Here is a 24,957-nt window from a genome sequence, read left to right as displayed (position 1 = left end):
GTGTTAGTCTGTATCCGCAAAAAGGAGGACTTGTGGCACCATAGAGACTAAGCCATTTATCTGAGCATAAGTTTTTGTGAGCTACAGCTCGCTGTAGCTCATGAAAGCTTATGCTCAAATAAATTGGTTAGTCTCTAAGGTGCCACAAGTCCTCCTTTTCTTTTTACTTTAAAGGTGAAATTGTAAAAGGAAGCTCTGCCTATTTTGGCTGTTTATTTTTTTATCACAACTGCATCTAAAATGACAGTACTATAGAGTAACAACTATATTTTTTGCTCAAACATGAGAATTCAAGAATAGTCCAGAAGACAGGCAGTCCGTAAGAAAGAAGTATGAAATAAAAAAGTTTACCAACCTGAAAATCCTGCATGTTCAGATATGTTCCTTTCATCATCTTCAAGTACACAAATTTGCAGAGGGACGATAGGGTTGAAGTCTTATTTCTCACCTCTATATATTATTTATTTAAAAACATTTTTGCTGTTAACAAGCAAGTTATCTCTGGAGACACAAATCCACAGTTTGAGAACTGCAGAACTAAGCATCTCTGATGGTATCTTCTAGACTGAGCACTGAGTCCCATTGCATAGATAGAAAGATTAACCAAAATAGTCCATACAGAAGCCCCTGGAACCCCATAAAATTGGGTCCCTAATCCTTGAAACATTGGAACTCATTTACAAAACTTTAACCATTACATGAATATATTGTCTCATATTATAGAATTAGAATTTATAATCCCTATTCCATGAGATATCTTTGAGCGATAATGTATCTTAATTAAAACTAATTTTAGATAGGTTTTTTCCTCAAAAAAAGCATTTTATCAAAAAAATCAGATTGAAATAAAAAATCAATTTTTTAAAAAAAAAATCATTGATTTTTATCCACCCTGTCAGAGCATGAACTTTGCATCACAGAAAGCTTTATCAGGATACGTAAAGTTCTTCCTGAAATTAGGTTTCAGGTAGGAGTCTTCACGTCTGCAGCCTTGCTATGGAGCATAGGAGGGAAAACCCCTCTCCTGTACTTGTTGACACATTCACAGGTGGGTGTGTGCTTGCTGCACAGAACAGGAGTGGGGCTTACTCCTACGCACCTTGTGAAGTGTGTGGGACAGGGCATTACAATGGGACAAGACAAGCAGAGACTGTAGAATTTTTCTCTCTGATTAAAAAAACTTTCATATTTTAAAAATGTCAACTGAGCATGTTAACTGTAAGGTTTACACATACAAAGAACAATGCACAACTTTTTAACTCTGCTGCCTTGTGTGCATGTCTGGTTATTCACACGACATATCAAATATTGTCTTTTATGTGCATATGTACACACACAGAGATCAGAGTGTCATTTGAGTGAGTGATGCATATGTGTCAGGAGGGGTTACAGTTTTAAGACTATAGTATAAAAGCCCCCTCTGAAGTGGCTTTTGAGAAAGGACTCAAAAAGTAGCCCAGCAGACAAAGGTCAGGAAGCAGATTTCTGAAAATTATTCTCTCTCTCAGCTTAATCCATGACTGGGAACTGGGACCTCAGACCTAAATTAAGCCTCAAACCCCCTTAAGGGACCAAATCACATGGATGTCTTATTTAAAAGTAGGATTAAAGCCAGCGTGCATTTGCATTCACCATCCACCATCCAGCCAAAATGTAAAAATAAAATCCTTTTTCCCTCAGATTTATTTAGTAAACATTTCACATTAAATGAAATACTGTTACAACAAATTGTTACAGAGCATTATCACAACAGCAAACACACATTGAGAACACTATTAAGAACAAAATTGCAAGTTATTCAGCAGTTTTTTCTTGAACTCAAATGCCACTTATGTAAACAATAATGAAAACAAAATCCTGCTGCTAAAAAAGGTGTACACATAAAAACACTGTACACACACAGAATTACATTTCTCATCTGAAACTCACAACCAAATCACTCCTCACAAGTCAGAGTACAATACAGTACTCACTCTACAATGGTTCCAAATCCTGCTAAAAGTTAAAATTCTCCTTGGGTTTAAAGTACAGCACAGGACATAAGGCAAAATATAGGAATTATCATCCAGTTCTTTGAGTTTTAATTAAACATCAGGAATTTAAGGCAAACTTGGAAATTTTTGCATTGTTTCATATAAATAAATGAGGACTTACAGATGACAAATTCACAAAAGCAACACTTAACTACCTCCGTAAAACAGTTAGCTATTTGGAACATCAGAGATGTATATTGGACACATTTGTCCCCTCAGAGATTCAAACAGGATATTCCAAAATCAAAGCATTTCTAATAGCAATGACTGTCAGGAAACTTGCATATGGCATTTTATTAAGTTTCCTCTAAACATGTGAGTGAAAATCCAATGACTTATGCATATATAAACTCACACCTATTTCAAAGTGCTTCTAAAAAAAATAATTTTGAGTGATTAAGAAATAGAACTGGATGATAATTTAAAGTTGTATGACATCTTATTTGAAGGTCTTAACTTTTGGATTGCATGAAAGATGGTACAGGCTATAATAGGTTTATTTCTTTTAACTGCTAAACTGATTGTTGCATCAGATCTCCCTAAAATGGAGCACTTCGGTGAACAGCACAAGCAGCGCCCAAAACAGAAAATGAATATGCCATATTTATTAGTTTATGTGATCTCTAAACTTGATAGACGTACAGCATATGTGAGTATTCTGCATCTTACATTGATCCACTTCTATGAATATCCAATCTAAACAGATCTGCATCTAGAAACAGCAGGATTTTTCATTAACTATTACTTCCTCCATTCTTAACATCAAACCTGCATACTGAAACGTTACTTAGGTTAGTAGTACTCTAAATTTAGCAATAGGCTGCATTAACCTCAGCGTCATGTAAAGTGGTAAGTCTATTTAACATAAATTAATTTCACTATAGCCTAAATAAAGGGAATAAATGTACATTGCACTTGCAAAATGCTTTGAGATCACTAAACGAAAGGCGCTAGCTAAATATTGACAAACCATCACCATACCTGTTAGGTATGCACTGTTATCTTTTTATTGATGCCAGACCACTTATGTCTGTATCGTGTGCCACTTTCTACGCATGAACTTTGTTTACTAATGAATCAAATGAGACTTAAGTCTGTATTTTAAAAAGCTGCATTCATGGAGTACTCTTGTAATTAATCAAACTCCTAAAAAATTCAGTACATACTGAATTACAGAAAAAACTTGTAGCCACTTCAAGGCATAAACTCAAACAAACACTGTTTTGCAAACTAGGTTCTTGACCATTTTTATCTCCTTGTTTAGATGGGGGATAAGATACTCCTTAATTCACAAAAATGAATGGCATCGCTATGAACTTGTAACTGGAAAGCAAAACAGCATATGTAAACATTCAGCTTGGGTATTTACTTGAACAAAATGAAAAGGCAGCCTAGACAGCAGACTAACATGATTTTGGTTGTGACTTGTTCCTAAAATTGCTTTTCTCCGCACAAACTCTCCATGTACAACAATAGAGCTACCTGTCTTCTATCAACAGATCAACTGGAATCATTCAATTATGCATTATTGCTATGTAACTAGAATAAGCAATAGGTCATTCAAATAAGCAGCATATAAAATGCTAAATTTGTCCATTGTATTTGCTTACAAATCCTGCTGAATTCTACCAAGTTAGTAAAGCATGAAGACTATTTGCAGGATTTCATAATTTGTGCAAACATTGGTAAAACATGATTTTTTATGGTTAAAAGACAGTTCTCTCATTGTTTAAATCCGAATGCTAGCTTATGGAAGAACAAGGAAAACTGCAGTTTGCCTGATTGCAATTAGTTTTACAGAAAAATAAATTTAAGTACATCCAGGACACCTTATTTTATGTACTTATAAATGGCTTTTTAAACAACTTTGTCTAACATTATTGCACTTTCAAGAATAATAGTATGTGGATTTTAAGAGCGAGGGGAAACATACATTGGATTATTATGTTAAAATTGGGAAGGGGGGGCGGGGGTGGATGGAAATAATCCCAGAAGCAGAAAAATGTATCAAGTACCAGAATTGGCAAGTATAAGTACAAATATTAGAACAGAATGCAAGATAAACGTGATTCCTTGTTTAAAACAGAAAGAAACATTTTGTAAAACATACTCTTGCAACCCAAAATAATATTTATTCAGTTATTTATTTTAAATAAATGGTCATCACATAACCACCTCAATTTTTTATTTATCCACCCAAAGCTTAACTAACTGTAGGGCCATCACTGAAGTAGACTTCTTCAGATTCTGGTTTATCAGAAGAAACAACCTTCAGGGTTCAGTTACAAAGATATGTGCATAGTATAAATAACCATGCCCAGTGCTTTTTATTCAATGTGATATTTTTAAAGGCAAAACTTGTCTAAAGAGGCAGAGATTCACTCTTCATCCAGTCCATATTTAGAAACTTTGTGAAAATAGGAATATTAAACTAGATCAATTGAAAAAAATAGAGTATGTTGTGTTATTACTGACATTTTTCATAGGCACAAATTAATAAAGCAGATAGAGAGAAACAAATACACTAGAGAACAATCAAAACAAATCATGCTTTATGCATACTGCACTAAATTGGTAACAGCCTTGTGGTAAATCCTACATTTAGCACCATTTTGATACCTGAACACTCTGTAAAAGCAGTCACACATTCTTAAAAAAATAAAAGTTACAAGGAAATATGAACACAAGTCTGCTAGGACCAAGGATGGGATGGACACATCTTTCTAAATATTTACACCTACGCTGTGAACTCTGCTGTGCTACTTAAGAAAACCAAGACATTGTTGATGAATTAACCATTTAAAATGGTCTTTGTATTATGATTACAAGCACATTGCAGACCAGGTAAGTAATTTCATCTGGCATTAGTCCGTCCACAACAAAAATATAGGGGAAGGTTAAAACAAGTCAGTTGATTGCAATTTGTTTTAATAGGTTCAAAATTATAATAAAAGGCATTAAACTTACCTTGCAAATGTATTAATTTAAATAGTCACCCATGATAATTATCCCCAGCCCAAAACACATTAAGCAGGTAACGAAGGAGTGTACAGGCAACATACTATGGCATTTATTATTTACAAACCTTGAGATTCAGAAACAAGGCAGCCCTTTAGTTACTATTCATAAAAAAGATCATGAAGCACTGGCATTTTCTCAAAATGAAGACACAGCCAGACAACTATTAACGAACAGCCCAGTCATACGACACACTCAAAGGCCTCTCATCCCTCGCACAGTAAACTGCATGTTTCATAGTAGGAAGAGGTAAAAGCTCTAAAAAGTGAAAGGATACACTAGGTTTTCTAACCCTATCCCAGGTATCCTAATGTTAAGATAACCACTTCATGCCAGTCACAGGATGCAGTCCATACCCTAGATTGGCAACAAGTTTCCATTTGTTTTGTTTTGTGTAATTAACAATAACCAAGGCCAATTTTTGAAAAGAAAAAAAAATCCAACTCTGTCAATCAAATATTCACCCCACTCCTCCAACTCCAGAAAATGCAGCTTATGGTCTCAATGAATTGGGCATCTTTTCAAGCGGAAAAAGTTCCATCTTCACATTAGGTCCATGAGTTCACACTTTTCATCAAAGTGCAGTCAAACCAAAATTGCATCGACAGTACATCATACCAGCAGAGTCCAGCCAAGTATCTGAGATAGGGTCATATTTCTGTACGGTGTTCAGATAGGATGACCCTGAGTGACCTCCAACTACATAAAGGTAGTTATCAATTACAGCTGCACCAACTCCTATTAAAGGGAAAAAGATGCAAAATTAATTAATTTTTGCTAAATAATATTTTTATTTTTAACCATCTAAAATGGTGTTTTTAAAAAAGGCTGCATGTGGGTGAAAAATCTTTGCCCCTTCAGATCTGTGTCTCCTTTCCTGAATCACCCTGCACCCTCCCTCAACACCTGACCCTCTTTTCCCAGTCAGACCAGGAGGAAGGGATATGCACTGCTGAAACTGAAATGCCTGTCCACAACCAGCTGCTTAGGATAGTTCTATTCCCATTTTTAGCCTCGTTCATAAAGATATTAAAAAATGACATTTTCTACATATCAGTAGTAGTTATTGTTTTTATATATCTTGGTCAAGATTCTGCCTTCCCTTGGTTGAAAAGTATCTGAGTCCCCAGATAGTCCACACTGACTTCAAACGGTCTACTTGTGAATAAGGTACTACTCAATGTGAGTAAAAGTAGTAGAATTGGGCCTTTTATTATAATTATATCAGGAAAATAAATGCTCTTGTAATGTATTCAAACAAAAGTTAAATCCAATATTTAGTCAGTCATTCTTTCACACGACATTACATTATTTCAGCGATCTTTAGTCTACGCAGGGAAAAGAGACAACACTCTGAAGGCCAGGTCCTGCATTCTTCTATAAAGTCAAATGGCAATTTTGTCTCTCAGGACACCAGGAAAACCTCGACATTCTCAGCATTTTACACATTCCTACCTGTTCTGGGTTCCTTCATAGGTCTACACACCGTCCACTGATTTTGATGTGGGTCATATCTCTCAATGCTTGACAAGTGAGACACCCCATTGTGTCCGCCCACTACAAAAATGAACCCCAGCATGACAGCAACACCAAAGTTTATCCTTTTGTCTGCCATTGAAGCTACTGTCTCCCAGGAGTCTTTACTTGGATCATAACGTTCCATGCTGCAGATACAAATAAACAACTTGTAAGTCTTGGGTTTAATGATATTTGTTTGCACCGAGTTTTATACCACAAGAGACTTATCTGCATTCATCAGGGATTCCTAGCTTGCTTCTGTCTACTAAAAAGTTTGCTCCATTATATAAGGCAACAAGAAAAAATGTTTAGGGTAATGGAAAAATTCTGCATTATAGCTTCTTTTCACCAAGGCTGGCACAAAGAAGCTCTGAAGCCAACATACTCAACAACAGAAGGATCAGCCCCTCTTAGGATCCTCCAGCAAAGAATTGGCATAACTGAAGATTCAGCCCACAATATTGCCAAAAACAATTTAAAAATATTCCCTCATGGCCAAACAATATAGTTCTGCCTGTACTCTGAGGTTATCAGATTACGGTCATAACCACAGGATACATTTTGACATGAAACAAGACAGAGTGCGGGGCTGAGGGTTCTTATGAAGGACAAGTGCAACTATAATTCAAGTAACCACCACCAGGTAATCTGAACATTTCACAACTCTGCAATGGAATTTAACCGAAAAGTCTACCAGGCTCAAGATTTCCCCATCTTGCCACAACACCATCTGAGACTGGAAGGGGGTGGGGGTGGGGATGGAAATGGGAAAGGAGTATTCGTCAAGAATGGCAACACAGGGGTTGGAACTGAACAGTAACGGAGGATGGGACATGTCCTCACTTCAGGGTAAATTTGAAAGTAACATGCAGCCCCACGAAACATACCTCTCCAGCACTGGAGCTGTACAGAAGACAGTAGTTACTACAGACATAAGAATGCAGCCATCCCGTACCAGATGTGCCGCGCCCGTGGCATGGGGGGGAAGGAAAGAGAGAGGAACAGGGAACCAGGAGTAGTAGTGCACTGAAGGCAAGGAGCTTATTTAAACATCAGCCAGCTTACTTGATCTTCCAGGGCTTGTATGAGCCTGATGACCATGTCATAAACAGGGTCCATAAATAGCGAAAAACAAAGCCACTCAATAAAAAGCTTTAAAAAAGGGAATCTAGAAATATCTGTCACAATTTCAGTAACACCACAACTGTGAGTGATACTAACAATTCCTTTGTGACAAAGGAAGAGCTGTTCAAGCTACGAATATAAGAGAAGAGTAAGACTATCATAACCGTTCAATATTGAGGTCTGTTCCTAGTGTTTTTTCCTTAAAATTTACATTGGTTTAATACTTAAATAAGTATACTTCACATTACTCCACCAATGAATGTAGTAGTCTCCTCCTCCGCCGCCCAACAACGTTTAACAGAACTCACCTCTAAGAAACTTATGCATGTCTCATTTGTTCATCAGCTGAACAGCACCTCCTTTGTCACAAACTAGGGGTCTGATCCTTTCGCCATTTAATTCAGTGCCAAGAACGTCAACAGCAGTAGAACCAAATGCCAGGTCAGCAATGCCCAACTAGTCTATTTATATATATAACATTCAATAATTTTAAATATTGGTAGTTCACAAATGGCCAGATTCTCCATCTTTTTGCTGATTATCCTGCTGTTTTAAGTGAGTCTTCTTTTGCTAGCTTGCATTTTGAAGAGAAATGCCCAGCTGTTCTGCTGCCATTGTTAATGAAGGAAAGTTTGTGTAAGCTGCATCGTATGGCCCTAATCCTGCAGCCAGATCACAGATTTCAAAAAATTTAAGACCAAAAGGGACCATTAGATCACAGAGTCTTGACCTCCTGCATAACACAAACCATTAAATTTCAACCAGACACCCCTAAATTGAGCCCAATGATGTTAGTCAAAAGGAGATTAAACTGTCATGTGCCACAGGCAGGGAACAGGGGACACTGAGGTGTCAACAATACTGTTGCAATGGTTGGGAACTGATTTGACAGGAGATGCCCAGCAGCAGGTGATCCCTGCTCCATGCTGTTGATGAAGGTAAAAAACCCCCAAGGTCCCTGGCAACATGACCTGGGGTAAAATTTATTCTTGAGCCCAAATCTGGTGATCAGTTAGAGCCTGAGCATATGAGTAAGACACGCCAGGCATCTAGAAAGAAGATTCTCTCTATCATATCAGAGGACTGATCCACCCAATCTGCTGTCCGGCCTCCAGTTGACCAATCTGATACTTCAGAGGAAGGCAAAACAAACCAACACACATCTGGTCAATTGTGCATCAGGAAAAAAAAAATCTTCCTGACCCTGCAGGTGACTGGCTGAAGCACGAAATTTGATTATAGTTAGCGTGTTAACACTGAACTACAAGTGTTATGAGCATGGTGAGGGCAATGCAGGCAATCCTGTTCTTCCGATGGCCCAGGAAATAAGGGAATATATACGGGGATTCATGGACAGAAGGGATCATGGACCAAGATCCATGTGGTGAGAAGCTGGAAACTGAATGGAGCACTGACGACTTCAATGGAACTCCTTATGGGTACAAGATTCCATCCATGGGGATCTGAATGCAGGACTAGGGCCTGTGACTATGTGTGGTTTTGTGCTCATCCCCTTTTACTGGAACTTTATTGTTAAACTAGTCTAAGGCTCCAGTTCAGCAAGATACTTAAGTACAAGCCTTTATATAGACTTACATTTTCATATTGTTAGCATCAGAACTTTAAGCATATTTTTCTCTTAAGATTTGTATAAAAGAAGAGCTGAGCTCTTAGCTAGAACACTTCAGTTGTATACTGAAAAAAGATTCCTCAAATGAATTCTCATGTTGATGCAACAGAACAATAACTAATGAGGCCCACCGTGGATTACCACTGATCTTGCTTAGAAACTTACAGATGGCTGCTGATCACAAGGTAAATATTATCACTGGTTTTCCAAGTTCACACTGTTTTCATCCGGCAGACCTCACGAGTACGTACCTGTCCATATGGGCAGGACCGTAGCCGCCGATGGCGTATATCATCCCATCCAAGACAGCCGCAGCAAAACAACTTCTTGTTTTACTCATTGGGGCCACTGGTTGCCATTCCTTAACCTTTGGAATGTATTTCTCCACTGACTGTAAATAAGACTGCCCATCATAGCCACCTAAGGCATACAGTTCTCCTGCTAGAACCACGACGCCAAGAGTACTTCGGCTCTCATTCATTCTTTCAAGAGATGTCCAGGTATTTGTATCAGGATCCCAGCATTCCACTGAACTTTCATGTTTTCGGTAATTGATGCCTTGACACATGTGGGTTGCAATCCCTCCTACAACATATATTTTCTGGTCCAGGACACATATTCCAAATTCATAGCGGGGAATGCTAAGAGGCGCCAGACCTATCCAGGAGTCTTTCTGGGGAAAATACATCTCAACACTGGAGAGGAAATAGAGAAATTGGATTAGGTGAACAGACTTTACTCTTTAAAGCTTTGCTAAGTCCCACCAAGTAGTATTTATTTGTTAAAGACTGAAATGTATGTTCTGTACCTGTGTACCTTCCAGTGGCTTTAATGGGAGTTGGATCAGGCCTTAAGTGATCCAGATCCAAGAATACGGAGTATTTCGCACTCATTGATTAATGTGTATGAGGGAGTTATTTGGTGAGGTAACTCTTCCTCTGTATATATACACAGGTAGGAAGAAAAAATTCCCAAAAGTCACCATGAAATATATTATCATAGAATCATAGAATATCAGGGTTGGAAGGGACCTCAGGAGGTCATCCAGTCCAACCCCCTGCCCAGAGCAGGACCAATCCCCAATGTTTGCCCCAGATCCCAAATGGCCCCCTCAAGAATTGAACTCACAACCCTGGGTTTAGCAGGCCAATGCTCAAACCGCTGAGCTATCCCTCCCCCCCGAATCACTGTATGGTCACCAAGACCAGAAATCTGCTGGCAATTGGTGTTAAAGTTGCCATGGGAAATCCAGCTTCAACAGTCTCTGGGACAGCTTCAGACCCCAAATGAGACTTCAGTGATCACAGCTGGATTTTTCCTAGACCTTTATTTCTTTGACAGTTACAGAGTCCAGCAACCTCAGTCTTCTCCGAAGGGTTCAAGGCAGATGCTGATAAAGATACAACAGCAAATATTACAACTCTGCTGTCCTGCAGGAGAAAGCATTCCATGTTGCAGAGTGGTGTGGCCCATTTTCAACTAGCTGCTTGTGGAGCAGATATCTGCATTTGCTCTTCCCCCAGCTACCTTTCACCTTGAATTTATTAGAAAAGTTAAAACAAATAAATAGAGAAACAAATAGCTCTTTATGTCCAGATGGATTGTTTAAACTCAGGGACTTCAGTTTAGTCAATTACAGTAGGGAAGAGGAAAAGCTCCTTATTCCACTCATTTGCTAAAGGCTTGAGGACAGCTGAAAGCAATGGATTTCCGACAAAAATATTGGGAAGGGATAGTCTTACAGTCAGTACTTCACTGTGGGAGTTTGCAGAAGAACAGCTCCAGAGAGAAATATCAGAAAAGTACACTATTTGATTTAATAGAAAGCCACAAAGTCTCAATTAAAATACCTCTGATCCTTAAATCTGAGGAACTGACAATTTCCCACCCCTGACTGTCTTCTGTGCCAATAGTGGTTTTCAATCAATCACTTCAGGAAAGCTATGTTTTCAGATCAAATTTGGGAAAGTTAAGAAATACAGTTGTATCTACAGTAAATCATATGTAGATTTACAGATTATATATCAAGAAAAAATAATTACCTCAAAAATTAAAAACTTAAAATGACATGCTAAACTTTTCTTTAAGTCATGTAATTGTAGGAGTTTGGTTTCAAGTTATTTAACAGGATACTAACCGAGCCTTTCTACTCTAAGAGATGGTCTGAATTGTGACAGATATTACAACCCCATCCAGTAACTTTAAGTGCCATTGTATTAAATTTATAAATGATTTATGTATGATTGCATTCTACTCCATGGGGGAGGGTTACCAGAGCTCATACAGGAAATAAAAACAGTGTGTGTGTGTGTGGGGGGGTGATTAAGGCCAGTCACTAAGACTAAACAATTCTAGAGAGGTTTGCATATGCTGGTTGAAACTGAGTTTTCCAAAGACAAGACAAAGAAGGGGCTTTTGGTATAAAAGGATGACCTGGAACTGAGCTACAGGACCTTCTCTCTGATCCAGAAAATGGACAGGACCTCCTGACCAAGGGCCCCAATCCTTGAGGAAGGGCTGGAAAGACTTTGGCCTACTAGAGATCCCAGAAGACTGAAGAGTAACCTCTGGTAATATTTTAGCACGCATATCAGAATTCTGATTGTTTTTATGTTTTCTCTGTAATGCTTTTACCTTAAGAATACACATGTTTTGCACAGAGTGAGCTGTGCAGTAACTGACAACACACTGTTCATAGCCCTGGGAAAGAAAGCAAAGCACAGACCAGCCTTTGGGCAGACTGGCTTGCTGGGATATCACAGCGTGGGCAGGGAGCTGTGCAGCCTTAAAACCCCAGTCAGGAATGACAGTGACATGGATCTCCACTAAAGACAGGTGACAGTTGGGAGCTGGAAACCATATGTGGGTATCCTCAAGGGACCATGGAGGGGGAATACAGGTGCAGTTACCAAGAAACTGTGACATGAATACTCTATCAGTCAACAGTATAATAAGGCTTAATGTTTAGTGTTAAAGATACACTATGAACCACAAAACAAAACACCACATTACATTTGTCTGAAAATGTTATAAGCCAGTGGTTCTCAAAGCCAGTCCGCTGCTTCTTCAGGGAAAGCCCCTGGCACGTCCCTTGGCCCGCGCTGCTTCCTGCAGCCCCCATTGGCCTGGAGCAGCAAACCGCGGCCAGTGGGAGCCGCGATCGGCCGAACCTGCGGACGCAGTAGGTAAACAAACCGATCCGGCCCGCCAGGGGCTTTCCCTGAAGAAGCAGTGGACCGGCTTTGAGAACCACTGTTATAAGCAACCCCGAACAATACCAGAACTGGAAAACACCCCAAAAGAAGTCATGTTTCTCTCTCTCTCTTTTTTTTTTTAAATACAGTTTGCTTTCGGCACCTGACACAACTCAGAGATGTATACAGAATATGACCACTGGGGTCTATTCATAACAAAGGACCAGTGCAAGCTCTCAATTACCCTGTCTCTAAAGTGGTGAGAAATTACATTTGTCTCCCTCCTCAGGTAAGGATATGAGCCCTTGTTCAAAAGAAAGACTGTGTAGTGTACATAATCAATCATTTACAAGTGAGCCTTATCACATCTGGCTTCTCCTAGGCCATGGGGGTGACAGCAGCTGTTACTATTAGTGCTGCATCATCTTCTCCTCCCTCTTCCAAGCATTCACTCTCATCCAATTCTAGCTCTGTGCTTTGGAGCATGTTCAGTGCAGATAGAACGTTATATTGTAGCAACATGCTTCTAATAAGCTATACTTCAGAGGCTAACATTGATCCTAAATCTTGTTGGATTTTCATGGGGACAGCAAAAGGCACATTTCTGGCCCCCACATCATCCCACTGCCAAATTTCAAGTTCTTATTCCAAACATTTGAGGGACTACAGCTCTTAGATTATCCAACCATTTATCTGAATTTAGCAAACCTAATTTCCCTCCCCCCCACACCATCTCATTCTTAGAAAAAACAGAACTGTTTTTGCTAATGCACACGAAGTTTGGAAAATTTCAGATGAAGTGGTTTTAAGCAACTGAAAACAGAGGATTATAAGTATAAAGCAACTTTAACTAAAGGTGTAGCCATACTACTTACAATCAAGGATTCAAAGCACTAAAAATGTAATTTAAAAAGTTATACCATCTCAAACATCATTTGAAAAATAAGAGAGTTAGCAGTCCCAATGATACATCCTGGTTAACTACGAGGTCTGTTTTATCAATAAGGTTTTGTGGGGCACACATCTATGATACCTAAGCTACATTTTTTACTATTTGGCAGTCTAGAATGGTGATTGGGGAGAGTAACAAAAATCGTATACACAGTAAAAACATGAAAGGGTACCAAGGCAAAAACAGAGTGAAAATAACTGTACGGTTAACAAATTTCATATTTAAATACAAGCACCCCAAATGATCTACTAAGGCTTTGCAATATTTTACATTGCAGAAAAGTTCTCAGCACAAATAAAGAACATGTATCAAGGAAGATCATATATAAAAATAAAGAGCACAGTATGCTCAACCCTGTTTCTCTGACATTTTTTAAATTTGATTTTTAGTCATTTGGGTGCTCATGAAAGGAGCTGATACACTGACAACCTCAAGACTGAAGCCCTTTAATTACAAAGTAAACAGTTACAACCCAAAGACTGTCTCAACCCTGACCTGGAGGACATGTTAATGCATGGCTTCTTAACACCACTTAGTGTCACCAATACTCCTTACCTTTCCAAACAAGCAAACAGTCCAGCTTTTCCTCCTACAGCACAAAGTACTTTGGGAGCACACCGTGGTCGTGTCATCAACACAGTCTGATGGGAAAGTCTATGCTCAGGCATAAAGTGGTATTTCAGAGCTTCATTCAGCAGATGTTTACAAGTATGGTCATCACGAATAAGATGGTTTGCCTCATACAACCTAGTAAGAAACTTAACGCTCAGCAGTGGTAACCGGACACAGTGTAGCAGCTGTGCTAAGTACTTCTGTCGCTCTTGCACATCGTACTTGATCCAAGACTCCAGTGCATAAAAAACCGTCTCTTCTGTGACAACATTCAAACAGTCATTTGAAACAATTTCATCTAATTCAGCATGTGTAAGCTCAAAAAATTCTTCAGTCTGACAAACATCTTCAAAATTCTGACAAATGTATTTGTTCGCAGCCAAGTAGAGGTCATGGCAGCCATACGTCTCTGCGAAACGAGAAATCCCAATGCAATTGCCAGGGTCTAGCTGGCTTTCAAGAAATGTGCAACACTCCTTTAGTACAAGTTTGATCTGAAGAAGATTTGCAGCTGGAAGAAGTGACTCTACAGTGTCCTGCGAGATGAATACAGTCCCTGTGTATGCATATTCCACTATAGCCTGCAGTGCTGCCTCGTCAATGCACTGGAACTCTACCTCGGAGTTCTCTTTCTTTGAAAGATTTCCAGTGAACATGGCTTTGAAATACGGGCTGATGCTAGCAAGTACCACTTTGTGTGCATGGATCTTGACATCGCCAACTCTAAGGATAATGTCACACAGCTCGTGATGTTGGCGAAGGAGGTTCAAACCCTGCAGAAGCTGTTCAGAATGTAAGTGGGTTAAGTTGGCAAGCATGTAGGTTGGAGACGACTGGTCCATCTGTGACGAACAAAATTTTAAATATGTTACTCAGCCTTTTATTTTAAAGGGTTTCATTATCCATTTTACTTAAGCCTCTTAAATCATTAAACAGACAACATTTAAAAAAAATCAAATTTATTTTTCATCTTTAGTGAATACAGTAGAACCTCAGAGTTATGATCACCTCAAGAATGGAGGTTGTTCATAACTTGGAAATGTTCATAACTTTGAAGAAAACATTATGGTTTACAACTGAACATTGTCTTAATATAGCTTTGAAACTTTACTATGCAGAAGAAAAATGCTGCTCTCTCTTTATTTTTTAGTAGTTTATGTTTAACACAATACTAGACTACATTTGCTTTTTTTTTTTTTGGTCTCTGCTGCTGCCTGACTGTGCACTTCTGGTTCCAAATGAGGTGTGTGGTTGATTGGTCAGTTCATAGCTCTGAGGTCCTACTGTACTGAGCAAACCTTGTGAAGAGGAAACAATTACTACACATGTCCTTGGAGGAAAGCAGGTGCCATGAACTCTTCAAAATTTAATATTCTGCAAGGAGGTTCAATATCTTCCTCCTCCTTTCCCAGGAGCATTTGGGAGGATTCATTATTTAATATTTCGAACATGCTTTGAAAAGTTCTCAAACATTACTAAATTAAATTATTGTAGTTTTAGAAAAGAACGGGAGTGCTTATTCCAGAATCTCTTATTTCAAAATCATTTCTAACAAACAATTATAAGGGGCCATTCTGCCTACAAAACTATTTTTCTTATTGTGACAGACTGACAATATCTTAAACAAACCTTATAGAATTAAGATAAACTTTACTGAATTAAATTAAACCTTATTGAATTAGGATTAATACCTCTGAGGTACTGTGTATTAAAAATGCAATTGTGTGTTATTTTGGCATTGTACATACCTTCTCTAGAAGGGAGAGGGGATGCTAATGTACTTCCTCTGTTATCAACCACTTGAAGCCACCACCTTGGAGAGGCTCACATATATTAGTTCAGATTGGATTCTCCTGGGACCAAAGGCCAAAGAAACGGGTTTTGAATAATTAGCCTAATTTTAAACTGGCTCATGGGCTTTCTTCCTGAACCAACAAATGGATGGGACCCCGGTCTACAAAGAACCTCAATCCTTAGCGTAGCGTTGAAAGGACTGGGTGCTTTTTCTGAGCTGAAGTTGTAATGAATTTGTAACCACAAGACATCCCCCCTTGGGTGGGAGGTTGGAGGACTGCTCCTGCCAGAATCCATGTTAGGATGTCTGTAAGCTTATTAGCATGTGTGTAGATTCTTTTATTGTTTGTCATATGTTTTCTTGGTAGTGCCTTTTACCTTAAGAATAAAGAAGGCTTGCATAGGAAGTGCTTTGTGGTACCTTATAACTGTAGCAAATGTACCTGTGTTAACCGTCTCTGAATAGGAAGTAAGCAGGTGTCCATCAGCAGCCTGTCTGTGCTGGGGATAACACGGTGTAGGCAGGGAACCGCTCAGCCTGGCAAAACCCTGGTCAGAAGGTAAAGAGACACGTTTCCACAGAGAAAGGCAATGGCTGGGGAGTTGGAAGCCTGAGAGTGGATGTCCAGGCTGAACCGTTGAAGGGGAAATACAGCTGCAGTTGCACTGAACTGTGACATTTATTATTTATTAAATAAATATAACACCCCTAGACTCTATCTTGAGTATAATTCTGCTTGTTGTTTTTCATAAACCACAGAAGTAATTCTTTTGTTTACTTTTGTATCGCAACCAGAATTATTAAATTTGTGGTGGGGAAAAAGTGTCAGGCTGCTAAAAACTGAGGTAACGGAATTTCCTTCTCAGATAATGATTTGACAGATTCTACCCTTTTAGGCTACATCCAGATGTGCTTTACCAGTCTAGGAATACAAGCACTATCTACCAGCAAAGTGCTCCTAGTGAGGATGCAACTATACAAGCTTTATACCAGTATAATAAAACCACCCCCTAGAAATGAAAGAAACTGGTAAAAGTGCACATATCCTGGCACAGCTGCATGCATGCTAAGGGCTTCTGGTTGCACAAGCTAGGTCAGTCAGGAATCACACATCTTTGTACCCCTGACCAATACAGCTCTTCGGGCAGAAACCTGTAGTGCAGACCTAGCCCTGCAGTCTGAAAGCCCACTGAAATAATGGGTTGTGAGGCAAAATTTGGCCAAATCATTTTAAATTCTGATTTCGCCATCATTATCCACTTATTCATGCACAGCTGCTCCCAGCATCAGCCATAGGGGTTATGCACAGAGGAAAGAACAGACTTCTAAACCTATATATTGTGCATAAGAAAGGATGATGAATCAACTAGAAGGAAACATTTTAAATTGTAAACTTTTCAAGCATTCCATTAACGTGTCCCCATTGTTATACTACACATTTTCACCTCTTGCTTGTTCAGCTTGTTTAAATACAATGGCAGAGACAGATCCGCTCTTGTTCATGACCCCAGATAAAATACATATGAACCTTGTGCCCATCAGATTTCTGAATTTTAAATAAATCAGCTTTTCATTTCTTAAACTGACTACAATGCATTATCATTTTACTTCTTGTAAACTGGTACTAAAAAGTAAGGACTTGTGGTCACTGGCAAGTTTCTCTTCACCACTTTTATAACTCCCTGACACCTAATTTGCACAGCAGAGCACCGATGAAGTGCTGAATCTGGAGGGAGACAATTATCTGACAATGTTTAAATATAGAACATAGCAGTCGCTAGCAAAGAGGTGAAGAATTACAACCAAAGTAAAAACAATTTTGTGCAGGAAAATACACAAGTTTACCCCTTTCCTATTATAATATTGTATAAAGTTTTTAAGAAAACCCTTCATCACAATTCTCTGAAAACAAGATTGTGACAACTGGTCACTGAATTTGCAGTATTCACAAGCTTAGTGATGCAATCTAGCAGCTAAAACCCCTGCTTTTCTTTTTACTTCCTTTAGTTAAGTGTATTTGTTTACAGAGATTATATTTCTTTGCCTCACTTCCTAATTTTACTCTACAAGTATACAGAATCCAACAGACACACGAAGCTAACAACATCCTGAAAGACTATGGCTAGAGAACCAGAATCATTAGTGTGATATGGAGTAAGTCCCAGATCCTGCAAAAATGTGTGCACGTAACTTTGCGTGCGAGCCGTCCCACAGAATTAAATGTGACTACTCACATTTGTGTTTACCACACATAACAAAACCAGTGATCTTCAAATAAACAACAATGCAGATTCTGTGCGCATCTTTACTTAGTTTGTTAGCCATGAAGTCAGAACAAGGTACAAACAGGGCTTTTGCCACGAGCTCCGCTCCAAAGCCCTGGGTACAAAAACAACAAGGAGTCCGGTGGCACCTTAAAGACTAACAGATTTATCTGGGCATACGCTTTCGTGGGCTAGAACCCACTTGCATCCCACAAAAGCTTATGCCCAAATAAATCTGTTAGTCTTTAAGGTGCCACCGGACTCCTTGTTATTTTTGTGGATACAGACTAACACAGCTACCCCCGCTACTTGAGAACAAGGTAAATTCACTAGTCAGAGAAATGTGCCTATTCAAATAATTTGCACTTAGCAAAGCGTGGTAGTGTTCCTATAAAACACTTAGATGAACTGTTGAGTCCTAGTCACTTCTAATAACATAAAATTAAAATGGAAGTACAATAAATACCAACAGAATTATTGTTAGGAATGTCATGATTATCTTGGAAAAGTTATATTAAATTTGCTTGACCTATAAATTATCCCCTTTTCACAAACAATATTATATAATGACCCCCATTATCTATATGCAATTTTCTTTACATGGGAATAATAGGAAGTAAGGACCTGGAATAAGCACTTGAGCCAAGGGAGCTTTGAAATGCCTCCCCCAAATCCTCATTTGTACCATAAAACCCTAGAATCACAGCACATGACCATCAAGGCCTTCTCCTGTCCAGGAGAGGCTTGTTCCCTACTGGCACATTCAAGAGCTTCACCAAGTTTAATTTTAAATTTCTTAAGCAACCACAAGTTGTGTGTCAAATTACAATGAAAAAAAAATTAGTGGGGGAAGCAAAAGTGGATGGGAATCTGGGAGGCAGTGACCATGAGTTGGTTGAGTTCAGGATCCTGACGCAGGGAACAAAGGTAAGCAGCAGGATACGGACCCTGGACTTCAGGAAAGCAGACTTCGACTCCCTCAGGGAACGGATGGCCAGGATCCCCTGGGGGACTAACTTGAAGGGGAAAGGAGTCCAGGAGAGCTGGCTGTATTTCAAGGAATCCCTGTTGAGGTTACAGGGACAAACCATCCCGATGAGTCGAAAGAATAGTAAATATGGCAGGCGACCAACTTGGCTTAATGGTGAAATCCTAGCGGATCTTAAACATAAAAAAGAAGCTTACAAGAAGTGGAAGGTTGGACATATGACCAGGGAAGAGTATAAAAATATTGCTCAGGCATGTAGGAATGTTATCAGGAGGGCCAAATCGCACCTGGAGCTGCAGCTAGCCAGAGATGTCAAGAGTAACAAGAAGGGTTTCTTCAGGTATGTTGGCAACAAGAAGAAAGCCAAGGAAAGTGTGGGCCCCTTACTGAATGAGGGAGGCAACCTAGTGACAGAGGATGTGGAAAAAGCTAATGTACTCAATGCTTTTTTTGCCTCTGTTTTCACTAACAAGGTCAGCTCCCAGACTGCTGCGCTGGGCATCACAAAATGCGGAAGAGATGGCCAGCCCTCTGTGGAGATAGAGGCGGTTAGGGACTATTTAGAAAAGCTGGACGTGCACAAGTCCATGGGGCCGGACGAGTTGCATCCGAGAGTGCTGAAGGAATTGGCGGCTGTGATTGCAGAGCCACTGGCCATTATCTTTGAAAACTCGTGGCGAACCGGGGAAGTCCCGGATGACTGGAAAAAGGCTAATGTAGTGCCAATCTTTAAAAAAGGGAAGAAGGAAGATCCTGGGAACTACAGGCCAGTCAGCCTCACCTCAGTCCCTGGAAAAATCATGGAGCAGGTCCTCAAAGAATCAATCCTGAAGCACTTGCATGAGAGGAAAGTGATCAGGAACAGCCAGCATGGATTCACCAAGGGAAGGTCATGCCTGACTAATCTAATTGCCTTTTATGATGAGATTACTGGTTCTGTGGATGAAGGGAAAGCAGTGGATGTATTGTTTCTTGACTTTAGCAAAGCTTTTGACACGGTCTCCCATAGTATTCTTGTCAGCAAGTTAAGGAAGTATGGGCTGGATGAATGCACCATAAGGTGGGTAGAAAGCTGGCTAAATTGTCGGGCTCAACGGGTAGTGATCAATGGCTCCATGTCTAGTTGGCAGCCGGTATCAAGTGGAGTGCCCCAGGGGTCGGTCCTGGGGCCGGTTTTATTCAATATCTTCATAAATGATCTGGAGGATGGTGTGGATTGCACTCTCAGCAAATTTGCGGATGATACTAAACTGGGAGGAGTGGTAGATACGCTGGAGGGGAGGGATAGGCTACAGAAGGACCTAGACCAATTGGAAGATTGGGCCAAAAGGAATCTGATGAGGTTCAATAAGGATAAGTGCAGGGTCCTGCACTTAGGACGGAAGAACCCAATGCACAGCTACAGACTAGGGACCGAATGGCTAGGCAGCAGTTCTGCAGAAAAGGACCTAGGGGTGACAGTGGACGAGAAGCTGGATATGAGTCAGCAGTGTGCCCTTGTTGCCAAGAAGGCCAATGGCATTTTGGGATGTATAAGTAGGGGCATAGCGAGCAGATCGAGGGACGTGATCGTTCCCCTCTATTCGACATTGGTGAGGCCTCATCTGGAGTACTGTGTCCAGTTTTGGGCCCCACACTTCAAGAAGGATGTGGATAAATTGGAGAGAGTCCAGCGAAGGGCAACAAAAATGATTAGGGGACTGGAACACATGAGTTATGAGGAGAGGCTGAGGGAGCTGGGATTGTTTAGCCTGCAGAAGAGAAGAATGAGGGGGGATTTGATAGCTGCTTTCAACTACCTGAAAGGGGGTTCCAAAGAGGATGGCTCTAGACTGTTCTCAATGGTAGCAGATGACAGAACGAGGAGTAATGGTCTCAAGTTGCAGTGGGGGAGGTTTAGATTGGATATTAGGAAAAACTTTTTCACTAAGAGGGTGGTGAAACACTGGAATGCGTTACCTAGGGAGGTGGTAGAATCTCCTTCCTTAGAGGTTTTTAAGGTCAGGCTTGACAAAGCCCTGGCTGGGATGATTTAACTGGGAATTGGTCCTGCTTTGAGCAGGGGGTTGGACTAGATGACCTTCTGGGGTCCCTTCCAACCCTGATATTCTATGATTCTATGATTCTAATATAGAAAAGGGAATATGCAACAAATAAGCCACCATTTCAGACAAGTTTACTGCTGAAGAAATTAACAGGCTGGGTTAGCCTCTTATTTAACTCTCTCCAGAGGCACAGCTTTGGAAAATATGCTAGAAGGACACACGTGGCCTTTGGGTACCACTGTCAATACAGAGATATTATTTGTATTGTAATCTCCTCAAACTATGGATTAGTTGAGACCTGACAGGCCTGTTCCATTTCTAGGTTCTATGAACAAATCATAGGACACTAAAGACAGAACTACGTTTGTCCCCTCCAGACTGGATTACTGAATATTCTCTACTTAGGGCTATTCTTAAAGACAACTCTGAAAATTCAATTATAACAGAAGGCCTACCTACTTGGTGAAGTGTACTTGTTTTGCCACCTCCGGATTGCTTCCCCATCTACTTTTGGGTAGAATACAAAATGCTGGGTTTGGTCTAAAAAGCCTCACTGGTAACGTGGCAATTTTCCCATGGAACATGTTTCATCAGAAAACACCGATTCATCAAAATGTTCCATGAGAACGAGACAATTTTGACAAAAAGGTTTTCAATGGAATCCTGCCTCATTTTCCGCCAGCTCACCCTCCTGGCTCCTTGGGAGCAGGGGCTCCCACCAACCCTGGCTCCCAGCAGTCTGCCAGGTGCCTTGCCCCAGAACTGGGGGTCCCAGCCTGGCCGGCCGCCGCAACTCCGGGGGGCTGGGGGAACCTTGGAAACGTTTCAAGCAAGTCAAACTGAAGCACCGTTTTGACTTGTCTCAATAAAGTTTCAGCCTTTCCATTCTGCAGGAAGTTTCATTTATTTTGGAATGTCCCACGGCAAGGGAATTTGGTTTGGGACCCGGGATCTAGCTTTGGTTTATAGGTTGCCTTCCTACTACCCATCACCTCGGTGTCTTCTGGGAGCCGAGGCAGGGCCGCCCGCGCTCCGCAGGTCTGCAAACCGGAGGACCGGCGCGGGGCGCGCTCGGCGGGCAGCGCCTGCCCGGGACCCCGGCTCGCTCGGGCGCGCCCCCGAGGGCGGCGGCGTCAGGCTGAGGCCCAGCGGCACGAGGCGCTGCGAAGCTGGGGCGGCCCAGAGGCTCGGGGGACGGTCCCTGACCCGAGGGGGCGACAGGGGCGCGCCCGGGACGGGAGAGGGGCGCCGCGGCACGGCCCGAAGCCGGGGGGCTCCCGCGGGCCGGAGCCGCGTACCGGCTGGCTCCTCTCCGGGAGCGGCCCCGCGCCCGCGTGGCGAGCTGGTCTCCCGGAGCCGCTCGGGGCCGGCGGGCGGGCGGGGGGGGGGCCGCAGCCCGGCTCGGCCACCGGGGGGCGCTGTTCGCCGCACACGGGGCTCTCCCTCCCCGCCCCGGGGGCCGGGGGCCGCTCCGCCGCAGGCTCGGCTCGGCTCACCTGAGTCATGAGGGCGGCAGAGGCCGGGACGAGACCGAAGCCCGCGGCGGCGGCGGCAGCAGTAGGCCCCGTCGCCTCCTGTCAGACACCAACACACAGCGGCCTTGCGTCACTTCCGGGCACCCAAACCCACGGCTCCGGAGCTTTGCCTTCCCAACGGCCATTTCGGTACAGCCGCCATCTTGTGGGTCACATGACACTAGCCCGCCGCCCCACCCTCGAGCTCCCGGAGCCTACAAATCCCATAGTGCTCTACGCTGCCCTTTCCGGCAACAAGCAGCGTCGAGACGTGCCTTGGGACGGTCACGTGATGCCCTCCCCTGGCGGGCGGCCATTTTGCCACGCGCTCTGGGGATGGGGGGCGACGCGTTGGTTCCGTCCGCTCCGCCCACTCCACCTGCGGCCGCGCTTGGTTGAGGCCGCGCAGGCGCAAGGCGGCCCCTGGAGACCGCGATGTTTTCCTCTCAGGCCGGTTCCAGCCGCTGCCCGGGGACGCCGCCGCCGCCCCATGGCCGCGGCCCTCGCCCTTCCCCCGCAGGCGGGCAGCATGGAGGCCAGTGAGCGCGGGGCCGGCGGGGACACGCGCGCGCCCCAGGGCCGGGGCTCGCCGGCCGAGCGGGAGCGGGAGCGGGAGGCCGCCCTGCTGCAGCAGCTGCTCCGCCGCCGCGGCCCCGAGCCCGGCCCGGCCCTGTCGGCGGCCGGCGGCGAGGAGGGGCCGGGGCCGGCGCCGGGCGAGCGGCCGCTGGCCGAGCTGGTGCGCGGCCTGCGCGGGGAGAGCCCGGCGCTGCGCGGGGAGGCGCTGCGGGGCCTGCGCCGCCGCCTCGCCCGCCCGGGGCCCGGCGCCCAGGCGCTGCGGGCGCTGGTGGAGCACGGGCTGGAGAGCGCCGAGCCGGCGCTGCGCACCGCCACCGCCCTGCTGCTGCCCGCGCTGCTCGGGCCGCCGCTGCCCCGCGGCCTGGACCTGGGCGACCTCACCCTCAGCCTGGCCCGCAAGCTGGGCGCGCCGGCCCGGCCCGGGGGCGGCCCGGGCGAGGAGGCGGCCGCCGCCTTCAGCAGCCTCCGGCAGCTGGGCGAGACGCTGGGGCCCGAGCGCTTCCACGGCTACCTGGGCCGCCTGCCCTCCGCCCTGCGCGGCCACTACAGCCGGCTGCTGGAGGCCCGGCTCGGCGAGGACCTGTGCGGCGGCGGGGACACCGCGGGGGCCCGGCCCGCGGAGCAGGATCCCCTGAGCGCCCACCTCGAGTTCGGGCTGATCCCTCGGGAGCTGCACGGCCGCCTGCTGGACCAGGAGGATTACAAGAACCGCACCCAGGCCGTGGAGGAGCTCAAGCAGGTGCTGACAGATGCCGCCTCCGCCAGCCTGGCCTCCACGCCCGCCCCCAGCCTGCTGGGGCTCATCAGCTTCCTCTACACCCTTCTGGACGACTCCAATTTCAAGGTGGTACATGGCACCTTGGAGGTGCTGCACCTGCTGGCCCTGCGCCTGGGCGAGCGGGTTCAGGCCTACCTGGGACCCCTTGTGTCGGCCGCTGCCAAGGTGCTGGGTGACAACAAGCTGGCCATCCGGCAGGAGTACAGTCAGCTCTTCTGGTGCTTGATGAAGGCTGTGGGTCCCCAAGAGGTATTGTGCCTGCTACTGCAGCCAGAGCATCTTCAGCACAAGAACTCCAAGGTCAGGGAGGAGGTGGTGAACATCTGCATCGGATCCCTGCTCACATACCCTAGTGAGGACTTTGACTTGCCCAAGCTGGCGTTTGGGTTAGCACCAGCCCTGGTGGACAGTAAGCGGCGGGTCCGCCATGCTGCCCTGGAGGCCTTTGCGGTGTTGGCCTCTTCCATGGGCTCAGGCAAAACCAGTCTCCTCTTTAAGGCTGTGGATGCTGTTGAATTGCAGGACAACGGGGACGGGGTGATGCACGCTGTACAGGCCAGGCTGGCCAGGAAAACCTTGCCTAAGTTAACAGACCAGGGGTTTGTGGAGTATGCTGTGCCCATGCCATCCTCTGCCCATGGCAGGGGGGTCCATCTGCCCCATGGAGCAGACACAGATTGGTTGCTGGCAGGCAACAGGACTCAGAGTGCACACAGTTACTGTGGGGATCATACAAGGGATGCTACCCAAAACTATGGCTCTCACAGCCCCTATATTGATCAAGGGATATGTCCCAGAAGGGTTTTAAGTGCAGGTAAAGGAAAAAACAAACTGCCTTGGGAAAATGAGCGAGCTGGAGGCACAGGAGGAGGCTGTTCAGGAAACCAGACACCCTTTACAAAGGGCATAGAACAG

The 24,957-nt window shown here is 43.6% G+C and overlaps 2 protein-coding genes across 19 annotated transcripts in view; one reads left to right on the top strand and one right to left on the bottom strand.

The window, feature by feature from the left end:
* Positions 1-172: 172 nt before the first annotated feature.
* KLHL28 (kelch like family member 28) lies at positions 173-23,030 on the bottom strand. Of its 7 annotated transcripts, none has more exons than XM_073350283.2 (6): positions 22,671-23,030; positions 16,320-16,425; positions 14,026-14,924; positions 9,576-10,019; positions 6,507-6,715; positions 173-5,789 (listed from the first exon to the last, which is right to left on the bottom strand). In XM_073350283.2, the coding sequence occupies exons 2-6, from the start codon at positions 16,359-16,361 to the stop codon at positions 5,626-5,628; spliced, it is 1,758 nt and encodes a 585-aa protein (XP_073206384.1). In that variant the 5' UTR covers positions 16,362-16,425; positions 22,671-23,030; the 3' UTR covers positions 173-5,625. The 7 variants fall into 7 exon arrangements, with proteins under 7 accessions (XP_073206384.1, XP_073206385.1, XP_073206386.1 ...); XM_073350284.2 differs by lacking the exon at positions 22,671-23,030 and adding an exon at positions 21,630-22,441; XM_073350285.2 differs by lacking the exon at positions 22,671-23,030 and adding an exon at positions 21,634-22,441.
* TOGARAM1 (TOG array regulator of axonemal microtubules 1) overlaps positions 22,974-24,957 on the top strand; it is an 85,368-nt gene continuing 83,384 nt past the window's right edge. For all 12 annotated transcript variants that reach the window (XR_012159626.2, XR_012159627.2, XM_073350262.2 and 9 more), the window contains exon 1: positions 22,974-24,957. Coding sequence is in view for 10 of the 12 variants with exons in the window: in XM_073350262.2 (XP_073206363.2) it covers positions 22,981-24,957 (1,977 nt within the window). In the remaining 2 variants the exon portion in view is untranslated.

Source organism: Lepidochelys kempii, chromosome 6, assembly GCF_965140285.1.
Source record: "Lepidochelys kempii isolate rLepKem1 chromosome 6, rLepKem1.hap1, whole genome shotgun sequence".
NCBI lineage: Eukaryota > Metazoa > Chordata > Testudines > Cheloniidae > Lepidochelys > Lepidochelys kempii.
The sequence above is the reverse complement of the archived record's forward strand: the minus strand, read 5'-3'. Positions and strand labels throughout refer to the sequence as shown.

Bases quoted from the DNA above. Each gene is read 5' to 3' on its own strand.
- KLHL28 (XM_073350283.2), bottom strand. From the start codon at position 16,361: ATGGACACCTGCTTACTTCCTATTCAGAGACGGTTAACACAG. The intron at 14,925-16,319 runs GTACATTTGCTA...TGTTCGTCACAG, and splicing joins TTCAGAGACGGTTAACACAG to ATGGACCAGTCGTCTCCAAC. The intron at 6,716-9,575 runs GTACGTACTCGT...TTGTATCTGCAG, and splicing joins GGTCCTGCCCATATGGACAG to CATGGAACGTTATGATCCAA.